We start from the raw sequence: 12,938 nt of genomic DNA on the forward strand, positions 1-12,938 counted from the left end.
TTCCTGGATTTCCATTTCTCATTTTGCAAACAATTTCACTAACTCATTCTCAACTGTTATATAGTTCATCCTCCTGACTGCAACATGCTTCATAAACCACCAAAGACAAGGGCCCCATCACATTCTTAAACTTCCTCAGGAGGAGGCTGCCTTGTTCTCATAGAACCAAAATTCTTCCTTTCTCTGGCTATAAAAGTTATCTGCTTTGGCAACTACCTTTCTTTTACCTCTGTCACTTTCTTATTCAGATTTCTTTAGAAACGCTCTGTATTTACTGCTTTTCTCCAACTTGTCAAACTCTTATTGAAATTCAATCTTTGTGTTTGTTCCCATAATCCAATGGAGACTATTGGATGACAAAGCAGATTGAAGCCTTGAAACATCTCATCCAAGAATCTACATAAAGGACAACCCTACAAACCATCCATTGACTATGCACAGGTTTCTGGTGAGGTTGGTGTTCTCGATTAGTATTAATGATTTTTATTTAAAGTGTTCAGTGATAGTTCTTATCTATCCTGCTAGGTAGAAGAAAAATATATTCACATGTAAAATGATTAATGCTGCAAACTATTATCACTTTGGCTCATTTAGATGTCTAAGGTAATGTTACAATCTTAATAAGGACATCTTTAGTTGCAAATGCCTTGTGTAAAATAACATCTATATTGTCTTTTCTGATATACCCAAAGGACCAAACCAAAATTTTAAACTCCTTTGTGTATAGATGCTTCTGTCTTTATGCCTGGCTTGCTTATTTGATAGTGACATGTAAAACACTAATATTAAAGATACCATAATGGTATGGACAGAGAAGTATGACAAAAAAATGCTATAGGATTTTTATTTGATTCTTGGTATGTGATATATTAAAAAAATAATATATGAATATAAATTTCTCAATTTTGCAAAAGTTTTCTTAGTTTACTTTAAAAGAATTGTTAAAATAATATGCAGGTTACAGTCTTTTAACTGGATGCCGTTAAATTTTCTGATCAAGTCAAACAGAAATATTTTTCTTAACCAAAAAAAAACCCCAACTATTTGATTCCTATATATGCAATAGGCAAGTTGGTTGGCAAAAGAGAAGCTGATAAAAGAAAGTATGAATTTCATTCAATTGATATTCTGATACCTGCTTTGCTGATCTAAAGAATTACTCAAAACTATACTGAGACCAGCTGACAACTCCGCAATGAGTTCACCAGAGAATGATACATATCACAAGGAAAAGTCTTTGATCTCATCCCACTTATTCTTCCAAGTCTATACAGAAATTTGTATTCATGGGAACCACAATCCCTAGCAGGGAACTGTGCATTTGACACCAAAAGGATTAAGAATGTTTTCTGTAATAGGAGAAAAAACCAACAACAAGAAGGAATAATTCTCCTGGGAATTAGGGCACTATAGAATATATTTATCAATTTGTAGATGGAAGAGACACCTGAGGTGATGAGAGATACTTTTGGTGCATGGATAAAGAGTCAAGAACATAAATTGGAGGAAATTGACTGGGATGAGTGTCCTGACTGGATCATTCAGTGGAAAAGTATCAGCAGTTAATTGGAGGAGACCTAACCCAGGGTTGGGTGGGATGAACGACCACTCTGAAAGTGAAGGTGTAGATGCCAATGAAAATATTTTCTCTGTTTACAGACATTAGTCTTTGCAACCACTCTACTGAATTTGAAGAGCACTAATTCATAGGTTTCAGGCCCAAATTGATCACGTAACTGTGTAGCCACTATCTTGCTTTTATCTGACTTGAAAAATGACTTCCTTTTTTTTTTTGTTTGTTTGTTTGTTTTTTTTTTCATTTCTGAAGCTGGAAACGGGGAGAGACAGTCAGACAGACTCCTGCATGCGCCCGACCGGGATCCACCCGGCACGCCCACCAGGGGCGATGCTCTGCCCACCAGGGGGCGATGCTCTGCCCATCCTGGGCGTCGCCATATTGCGACCAGAGCCACTCTAGCGCCTGAGGCAGAGGCCAAGGAGCCATCCCCAGCGCCCGGGCCATCTTTGCTCCAATGGAGCCTTGGCTGCGGGAGGGGAAGAGAGAGACAGAGAGGAAAGCGCGGCGGAGGGGTGGAGAAGCAAATGGGCGCTTCTCCTGTGTGCCCTGGCCGGGAATCGAACCCGGGCCCTCCGCACGCTAGGCCGACGCTCTACCGCTGAGCCAACCGGCCAGGGCAAAAATGACTTCCTTTGAAGCTATTAAGTGTGCAAGAATGGGTCTTTCTGCGTAGGTATGGTGGTCCTTACCTCTTAAACAGAAGGGATTTTTTTGAGAGACATATAATTATATTAATACTACTAAACTGAGAAAATTTCAAAAGCCAGAGGGAACATTTAAGAATATTATATTTTCTAATACATTTATAGTTTTCACTCATGTCATAAACAGAGGATAAGTTAACAAATTACTGTAGGCATTTATTGTTTGATTTTTTCCCCTGACCTATTCATTGAGTTATCACCCAGAAACTCTATTAGAAAGAAAAATTTTAATCCAATAATTTTGACTTATAAGCAAAGGGGAGAAATTTATATGTCTCACCTTTCCTGTTTGATGAAAACCTTACAATTTTTCTAATTATTGACAGAAGAACCTATAGTGGATTATAATTTCATGGAAATTTTCTAACATTATTCTCATTTCAGTGTAATGTTTGACAGTGATGCTGGTGGCTAACCAGGATGAAACTGACCTTGTAAGTAGTCTAAACTCTGTTCTCTCTCTAAAGAATTTTTTGTTTCCTCCATAAATTAATTTCACTAAAAGAAAAAGGTGAGTTTGGATCAGAGGATAAAGCAAATGTATTATCAGAAGAAGCACCAATGTCTGTGATGTGATTTGAAAATGTGTAGAGATAGACCACTGAGGTGTCGTGGCCATTCCCCTACAGAAGAAGTGCTGAAATATAACTATAATACATTCATATTTACTGATTAGATTCATTTAACCATGCTTTATAATGCAAAGATTTGTTAATATTTTTGTTGCTAATTTTTCTTGTGCATAAACACTTGTATTATTAGCAGATTTGAATTAGACTTAATTATGAAATGGTGCTCACTGTCTAAATTCACTTAGGTGGACACATGCCTTCCTCAGCTCTGTACATCCTGTTCTTACTACACCTTTGATTACTACAGCAGACTTCACTGCTGGGATATTTTCCAATTTAATTTTTTCAATTAAGTTTTCCTTCATTGTAAGTTGTTTACTTTGAGCTAAGCTGGAAGTCTACTTAGTGTGAAGAGGAGGCCTTGTTCATATCTCATTTTATGTAGATTTTAAAAAATTAAGTGAGAGGCAGGGAGGCAGACAGACAGTCTCCCACATGCACCCCAACCAGATCCACCTGGCAAGCCCCCTAGGGGTGATGATCTGCTCATCTGGGGCCACTGCTCCATTGCTCAGCAACCAAGCCATTCCAGTGCCAGAGGCAAGGCCATGGAGCCATCCTCAGCACCTGGGACCAATTGGCTTGAATCACTAGAGCCATGGCTGTGAGAGAGGAAGAGATAGAGAGAGAAAGAGAAAGAGAGAAAGAGAGAGAGACGGGGGGGGAGGGAGAAGCAGATGGTCTCTTCTCCTGTGCGCCCAACTGGGAATCGAACCTGGGACCTCCACAAGATGGGCTGATGCTCCACCACTGAGCTGGCTGGCCATGGCTTCAGATTATTTTTTTTATAAAGATACAGAGATTATCAGTAATTGAATTATTTCAAGTTATTTCTATTCTTTTGGCATCCAATGGTGAAAAACTGATGCAGGATCAAATGCACATTAGATTTTCTAAATGGGACTTGACTCTTGAGCATGTGACTTTAGGAACTAAGATATGTATCTAATAGTATGGTCATATCTTAAAATTTTATTTTCTCCACTAAATTATAAATTTGTATTTCTCCCTGAGAAAAGGATGTCATACATTTCACTCTTATAATGTCTAGTTTTAGAGCAGAAAATGATGGTGGCATTTCAACAAAAGAAACTCCCTATTTTGCCTTGTTTATCTAGATAGTTCTAGAATATAGAATTATCTAAATTTCTTAATTCCTTTTTTCACTGCCTTTTCTTTTAAGGAGGGAACTCTGTTCAGAATAATTACTGTGGGCCAGGCTATGGTTCAAGTCAGGGAGGAGCTTATTGCTTTAACTTCCTAGGAAGTTTACATGCTGAGTCCAGGCACCCCAATTTTTAGAAAAATAAAAAAGTTATTAAGAAAAAGGAAAGTTAACATGTCCCATAATTAATAATAACCTATTAAATCAATGCTTTCCCTACACCATTCTGCTCAAGATACCAGACATATCATGCTCTCAACTTTTAAGCATTTTTATGTTTCACACATTCTTTTACTCAGACTACTCCTCTTAATATCAATTGGTGCTGCATGTTTGAATTTTACTTTATCAAACTAAGAAGATGTGGTTGTTGAAATAACTCATTAATGGCAATGCTGTACAAAGTTCAGTTACAATTACAATATTATTTTAATAATGTAGAATAGGGAATGCATGTTTTAAATTCTCTGAATGGGACCTCTATGCATGAGAAAAAGTGAAACTGAAATTTAACTTCTGCTCCAAAGAGTGAGAGAGCTTGATAGTGACAGGAAGAGAGAGAGAGAGAAGGAGAGAGAAAGGAAGAGAGAGAGAGAGAGAGAGAGAGAGAGAGAGAGAGAGAGAGAAGGAGAGAGAAAGGAAGAGAGAGAGAGAGAGAAGCAATTCTCAAGTCTCTGAGGCTATTATGAAGTTCATTACCAACTCAACTAGGGCCGAGCACAGTGATTAGGACTGTGCATAGTGAGCACAGTTAAAAGATGACCTCAATGACTTTTATTTAAAAGGATGTTATTAAAAATCCCTCCAGCTTCATTGCTATTAACTCTACTTTATAATTCAATGATACAATTTACACAGTTATATTTTATTCAGTGCCAAAGTTTTTTTTTTTCAAACTGGTTTTTTCCTGTTAATCACAACAGCAAACTGATACAAATGAATTTTTAGAGTCATGAGGAACTACTTACACTATGTTGGCATAATTGACTTGGGGATATTCCATTTCTCCAAGTGGATAATAACTCTCTCCATATATGAATTCTGATGGATCCATTTATACCCAACTCTCAAGGTGCAAAACTGCTAAACACAATGGGAATCTAAAAGGCACATTTATGGCATCAAAACTCATTGTAATCTTTATAATGTTAATAAATTGTTTCATTAATAATCAAGGCTAATCTTAAAATATCTCGGCTGGAGCTTCACCCCTCAAGCTTGGTTAGTTTCTGATGGATATTAGCCTAATCAGTTAATAATAGATACAGACATGTAGAGATTGATTTCCCCCCCTAATGCAGGAACCACACATCTTAGGTCAGGGCAGGTCAAGAAATATTTAGTAGGAAAATATTTTATAAGGCCTTTCATTTTCATTGAAAACCAAATCAAGAGCTCATGTCAAAATTGTAAATTTAAAAGTAAAAGGGTGAATGTAATCAAGCTATTGCCAATAAATAAGACTCACTTGAATCACCTCTGTTCATTTGCTAATAAATATAAGATATTCTCTGTGACGGTAAAGGCTGAATGGCACTTGAAGTTTTCATTTATTCATCAAGCATATGTTGATTACTTACTAGGCATACAGAGATGACAATAACCTGATCCCAAATATGTTTTGCATGTGTTGGTTCAGCCTCCAATGTTTTCCATTACTTGAGGGTTAAACTCTAAAAGCAAGTGAACTTATGCATGAATCAAGTGTAAAATTAAAGCAATGTGTTTAGCCAGGACTTTGTAATCTAGACACTATAGTAAAATAGTGGTTTCAGTAGACATGTCTTCCTCTAAATTCACTCATGACCTGCACTGGGTGGATTTTTTTCTTTGCTGAACCTCGTCTAATCGCTGCACAAGTTTCTTCTGGCTTCTCTCTTTTAATCAAGGGTTTTTTTGCAGGAGCCTTCATTCTCCACATCACAACTGGGTGCCGGGGCCCAGCAGGACTCTGAATTCGGATGATCTTGGTTGAGGCAATGTAAGACATTTTCACTGTTTGCACTACAGCATTCATTAAATTTTTGGCTGCTTGGATTAGGGAGGTGACACTGTCCAACTGTAGGAGAGAACAAAAAATATTATTCACGTGTGCAATCAGGAATTTAAAGAGTTTTAATGTTATTGAAACTGAAATGTGTCACTTTGTTTTTAATACCAGAAATAAATAAGTTAATTCCCATTTTTAAAAAATGTTTTCTCCTCAGGGAAACATAGCACTACTGAGTATCTATTACACCCCATGGAAAACATCAGTCTTAGGTCACAGCATTAAGAGCTCCTGGTTAATTCCCATTTTTAGATTATATATATCTATGTATAATAATCTACATAAATCTGTCCATCTATCTTGGAGTATTTATCTGTCTTCTGCACAAATAGATCCATATATTATCTTTAAAATAATATGTTAAATTAATTTCTTTCTCTTGCTTTTCAGTGGAATTAACTCCATAAATTTCACATAATATTGCAAGGTGCAGATGGTCAGTGCTTTCTCTGTAGTGGATCTCCCCATTTGCAGTGGAGACACTGAGCCCTTTCTACAACAGATGAGTATCCACAATAAAAGCTATACTGCATATAAGTAACTTTACAAGAATAAAAACTGAAAATTCTTCCCTTTGGAGACCTTATACTTTAAGATAAGTATCATACACACATACAAATGTATGTACACCACTTACTTTCCTTAATATTTCCCAAATAATTTCATCTAAAAAAGTCACTTTTAAGCACAGAACTTTTCAATGGATCAGACAATGTGTTAAAGTAGGAAAAGCCAAGGTTTTTCAGTCAAAATTGGGCTTAATATCCAAACCCACTATTGGTAACCGGCAAATCATTTAACTATTGCATTCCTGACTTCCCCAGATATTAAATTGGAAAAATGCTTTTTAATTTAAACCAGTGGTAGTAAACCTGGTCCCTACCACCCATTAGTGGGCGTTCCAGCTTTCATGGTGGGCAGTAGCAGAGCAACCAAAGTATAAATAAAAAGATAGATTTACCTATAGTAAGTTGTTTTATAAAGATTTATTCTGCCAAACTTAGCGAAAATCTGTCATAAAGTACTTGGTAAATAATTATTATTATATGCTTTAACTTGCTGTAACTCTGCTTTATAAATTTTATAAAGCAGAGTTATTTCCCTACCTTATAAATCACCATTACTGTGGAACTGGTGGGCGGTTAGAAAATTTTACTACTAACAGAGATACAAAAGTGGGCGGTAGGTATAAAAAGGTTGACTACCCTGATTTAAACAATATGTGTAAAGACCTTAGTAGCATAACTACTAAATAGTTGATTATTATTAAATATATGTCAGCCTTCTTGTGAAGGCTGACAAAGTTGCTTAATTATGATGCATTAATGATATTACTTAAACCTTTTTCCACATGAGTCTGTGTTTAATTGCTACACTGTCTGGGTTGTTTACAAAATAATCTCAGGGGAAAATGGGGTGGTAGTCTAGGAATCTTGCAAAATACCTTATAGCTAGGCCACATTGGTTCATTTTTATACAACTAATGCTTCTTCTAGATTTTATTTTGACGTATTGTCATCCACAACCAACTCAAACGGGAAGATATGCCTTCACTGTCACCTCTCTGTGATGTGTGCTGTCAGGGTTAAGACTCAAAAACCAAGTCTGTAATTACTCAAATCCATCAGCAACTTCCTGGCCTGAGCACTCCACCTATGCAGTTTCAGAGTCTCATCTCACACACAGAATAAATGAGTGAAGGAAAATAGTAAGCTGTGGTCATATGCCTGGGGCAGTGATCTCGCTGGCTGCTTCCAAGGGAAAAAAAAATTAATTGGGTCCATTATATGCCGAGCCTGAAATTCTTGAGAGGGTAACAACAAAAATATGTAACTTGAAAGGTAATACTACTTGACAACTACACATTTTTAAGTCTTTTTATTTGTAGAAGCCAAAAATGTAAAATCCGTACATGTGGAAGGAATGACAACTGTTTTGTAAGCATTACACAGAATTTCATAAAGGACTCATATGTATTTTAGAGGACACTTAGATCTTCTCAATCTGTTCACAGTGCAAAAGAAACTAGATTCTGAATAGTTATTAACTGTTATTAACATTAATTTATGGCCAGATTGAGGTTTAAAATCTGTACTTTAATGGTGAATTGTCATGACTAGTATTGAGGATACTTGGTAAATTTCTCTCTCAGACATGGAAATATTTGGTTTATCCTGAGGGCTCGGTGTTACTATAAAGTCTTCCACAGAAGAAGGTTCTAGGGGCATGCTGTCATTCAGGATTTCACCAGTGGCTTTGGCTTTTCTACTCTAAAACTTACATTCTCTATTTCTACTTTTAACTCTTTAACTTTGTCATGTATAGATTGTATTTATTTAGCATTTATTTAGTTTCCTTTTGATTTTTCCATACCAGTGGTATATATACACTGGTAACCTAGAGGATGCTTAAGCACAATCTATGACTTAGTATGTGGGAACTGGCCGGTCTTCTTTCTTCACCTAATCAACAAAGCCCTGTCAACACCATTGTGATCTTTTCTGCTGGACTCAGACAAATTATTTTGTTTTGTTTTATTTTACTTTATTTATTAATTTATGATCAGCCCAACTACTTGTTTACATTTTTAAAATAATTGAATTTTGGGGGTGATATTAGTTAATAAAATTATACAGGTTTCAGGTGCACAATTCTACAATACATCATCTGAATCATGTGTTTAATATCACACATTCTTTTATTTTAAAATCTTTAATGGCCATAGTAAAACTTCTCTGGGTGACTCACAAAACCTGCTGAACACATTATCCCCCTAGAAAATCATGAGGACTAATTTTTTTTTTTTTTTCTGAAGCTGGAAATGGGGAGAAACAGTCAGATTCCCACTTGCGCCCGACTGGGATCCACCCGGCACGCCCACCAGGGGCGAAGCTCTGCCCACCAGGGGGCAATGCTCTGCCCCTCTGGGGCATCGCTCTGCCGCGACCAGAGCCACTCTAGCGCCTGGGGCAGAGGCCAAGGAGCCATCCCCAGCGCCCGGGCCATCTTTGCTCCAATGGAGCCTTGGCTGCGGGAAGGGAAGAGAGAGACAGAGAGGAAGGAGGGGGGGTGGAGAAGCAAATGGGCGCTTCTCCTATGTGCCCTGGCCAGGAATCGAACCCGGGTCCCCCGCACGCCAGGCCGATGCTCTACCGCTGAGCCAACCGGCCAGGGCCAAGGACTAATTTTTGCAGAGAAATTAAGATAATTGTTATAAGAATACTGTTATTTCACGAGGAAAGCTTGTAAGACATTCCGTTTGGATCTTCAGGTCTAAGAGCTATGGGTGCAAAGTTGTATGACTCTCTGCTATTAGCCAAATCAAGGGCCACAGAAGCAATGGGCACAGACAAGCCTAACAAATGGTAGGGGAGTTTGCTGGAGGCCCAAGCTGTGGCTCAGACCTAGTCACAGAAAATAACTGCATAATTTTACATTTGGAAAGTTTTATAAATGTCCTTTTATCCAGGTTTACTTTCATGGAAAAACCTTCAAGGGAAGAGTTCAATCGAATTATTTCTGTGAAATCAAAGGCAAATTTGAATAGGGTAATGCATCACATTAGGGTCTCTGTGGTCAACTTATTGAACAAAGTTTTCTGAATTTCACATAAATACTTGTGCACGACAAGAATGCTAATTTACTCTAAAGGCCTAGTAAAGTAATCAGACTATAAAACTCAGGTCCCCCCAGATTTTTTAGCCATTATAAATCCCATTCATAAACTGAAAATTCTGCTAGGCAAATGTAATTTGAAATGTTTACATAGAAGAAGCCATTTTCCCTAATATCTGGTGACACTCTTTTCTGATCAAGATGAAGTGTTCTCAATCAAGGTTTCAAATGAAAACAAGAATGGCTTCTAAGGTTTTCAAACCTCATAAGGTTAGTATGTAAATATGCATGTACGTACATGTAAGTAGCTTGCTATGTCTCCTCCTCTCTGGTCCATAAAGGGGAACAAGGTTTTAGATATCTTTTTAAAGAGGATTTTGACCTAATTTAAATGACTGTATCCTTGATAAATAAGACATCTGTAAATAGGAAGATAAGTACCCTTCTAATGTTGGTGACTTGTGCTATTGTTACAACATTGGTGTGGTTTCAAAATAACTGAGTCTCTTGGTCTGTTAATGACACAATAAGTTTCTCAATATTGTCTGTTTGGATATAAATTAGGAAGTTCTGTCTCTGAATTTTTGTTTCTCCGTTTTGATGCTATAAATGAATATAAAGGGATTATGTTCAGTAAGTTAGCTCTTATGCTAACTGCAAGATGTATTTGCAAACAATCCAAATTATAATCATCAAAATAGATTTCTACTCAAAATTATCATTCATCAGGAACCATAGTTTATTTTATTGTACTGTCTCTTCTGTGACATATACCCTATGATTTCAGTTAAGCTACAGTAGAATTCTGTCTAGTTCTAAAAATGTTTTCTGATGCAAGACTTGGTCCTACTTGGAGATATGTCTACAATCCTTTGCTGCAGAAAATAAGTTTAACAACTATAAAAGGTACTCTCTTTTTCCTCATAAAATTTCAATTTTTTCTGTGACAGAGACAGAGAGAGAGACAAAAAAAGGGACAGATAGGGACAGACAGGAAGGGAGAGAGATGAGAAGCATCAATTCTTTGTTGCAGCTCCTTAGTCTCAATTGTTCATTGATTGCATTCTCATAAGTGCCTTGACCAGGGGGCTGCAGCAGAGCAAGTGACTCCTTGCTCACACCAGCAACCTTGGTCTCTAGCCAGCAACCATGGGGTCATGTCTATGATTCCACAATCAAACCAGCGACCCTACACTAAAGCTGGTTAGCCCGCGTTCAAGCCGGCAACCTCGGGTTTTCCAACCTGGGTCCTTTGCGTTCCAATTTGACGCTCTATTCACTGCACCACCACCTGGTCAGGCAAATTCCAATTTTTTATATATGTTATTAGTATAAATAGATCATCTGGATCTTTTTATACAAACAACATTTAATATCTATGATATAAGCTTCTACAACTATGTCAAGTTAGAGCAGGAGTTGGGAACCTATGGCTTGCGAGCTTGATGTGGCTCTTTTGATGGCTGTTTCTGGCTCACAGACAAATCTCTAATTAAAAAAATAACGTTAAATAAAACATTCTCATGTATCACAATCCATTTATTTCCTACCGCTCATGTTCATGGTTGTGGGTGACTGGAGCCAATCACAGCTGTCCTCAGGGACAACACCAAATTTTTATTGGATAATGCGTAACGTACACAGGTCGTTGTATGGCTCTCATGGAATTACATTTTAAAATATGTGGCATTCATGGCTCTCTCAGCTAGAAATGTTCCTGACCCCTGAGTTAGAGTGTCTGATGAAAAACTCATCAAAATCCTTTTGTAATTATTAATAACCAAAAGAAATATTTAAAAAAAAAAGATATGCTAGTTTTTTCTTTTGTATTTTCTAGGTTTCTCATCTGAATTACATCAGAACAGCAGAATGTCTTATACTTGTACTATATTACTCAACATCCCATATTCTGGACAAAAGACTTTCATCATATAAATGTTTGCATGACAATGATAAGCATAAGTGAACATCACTTTCATTAATGTGAATCTCAATCTTCTTGTACCTGGCTGTCATCTAGGGAAAGCATAGTTGCCCAATCTCTGTGTGAACTGCCATGCCAGCTATTGCTACTGGGACTCATGTGGAGACAAAAGGCCATATTTCCTGTCCTTCTGGGTAAAAACTGATACAAATGTATCCAATAATATTCTTGTAACCTCAATATTTAGCTGAACTTAAAGTTGCATAAATGCTGTACTCAAAAGGCAAATATGGAGAGTAATGATGAGATGAGAGATAACCCTGATTTTTCCCTCTGAAATTGCAGCAAATTGAACAATGCAGCAAAGCAACTCTAGCTAGGCTCACAGGAGCACCTGAAAGATTTGTGAACCAAATGGACTAAAGGTGGGAAGGCTTGAGAAGGGGGAGTGAAGATAAGATGCACTGGTGGTCAGCTTGGGAGAGAAGGGAGGCCTGAAATGTTCAGGATTTTTCCACTAGGGCTCTGGAGAGTAGGCAAGCCTGGAGTGACTGGGTATTTTTGTTTTTTCTGCCAGGGCTACAGTGAGAAGGGAAGCTCAGACTGTCTGGGTTTTGTCTGCCGGCTGTGGGATAGTTGTGTTAGCCTTGCTTGCTTGTACAGGCTATAAGCGCTTTGCCTTATTGGTGTATGAGTGCATAGCAGTACCCCATTTATATGGCCTATATAAGGCAATGGGTGCTTGCGCTTGAGAGAGATGGGGGATTGCGAATGTGCGGATTGCCTCCCCACCACTGTGAGAGGTCATTCTTGCTGTTTGTGAGCCGCAGAAGAGATTTTCCCCAGCCTGTGTGCTTGTCCGCTGTTGTGAGACTTTATTAAACTAAATAGCCCCAACCCTTTCCAGATCCACAGTTTCTCTACCATCTCCCTGAATCCAATGTGAACCTGCCTGGCCTGGGCCACCAGCACTGCACTAGGGCTCTAGAGAGGGGTGAAGCTGAGAGTGACTGGGTGTTTTTCTGCCAGGGCTATGGAGAAAAAGGAAGTTTGGGCTATCTGGGTTTTGTCTGCTGGGGATATGGAGAGGGAAGCCTTTATGAAGAAGGACTGGGCCTCCTTCTGCTAGGAGAAGTAGGGAGATTGAGGGGCAGAGATGATACTAAACCAAACTGGCGGCATAATGAGAGGTCATGGCCAGTGTTCCCATGGTCTGCCCACAGCCCGCACACTGCACAGAGACAGAGAAAACTAAAGTAAGCCCCTTTC

At 38.1% G+C, this 12,938-nt stretch overlaps 1 protein-coding gene across 3 annotated transcripts in view; it reads right to left on the reverse strand.

The window, feature by feature from the left end:
• Nucleotides 1-2,211: 2,211 nt before the first annotated feature.
• CTNNA3 (catenin alpha 3) overlaps nt 2,212-12,938 on the reverse strand; it is a 2,003,993-nt gene continuing 1,993,266 nt past the window's right edge. For all 3 annotated transcript variants that reach the window (XM_066349268.1, XM_066349266.1, XM_066349267.1), the window contains exon 18: nt 2,212-6,139. In XM_066349268.1, the coding sequence (XP_066205365.1) occupies nt 5,852-6,139 (288 nt within the window). In that variant the 3' untranslated portion in view covers nt 2,212-5,851. The remainder of the gene's footprint in view (nt 6,140-12,938) is intronic.

Source organism: Saccopteryx leptura, chromosome 9 (assembly GCF_036850995.1).
Source record: "Saccopteryx leptura isolate mSacLep1 chromosome 9, mSacLep1_pri_phased_curated, whole genome shotgun sequence".
NCBI lineage: Eukaryota > Metazoa > Chordata > Mammalia > Chiroptera > Emballonuridae > Saccopteryx > Saccopteryx leptura.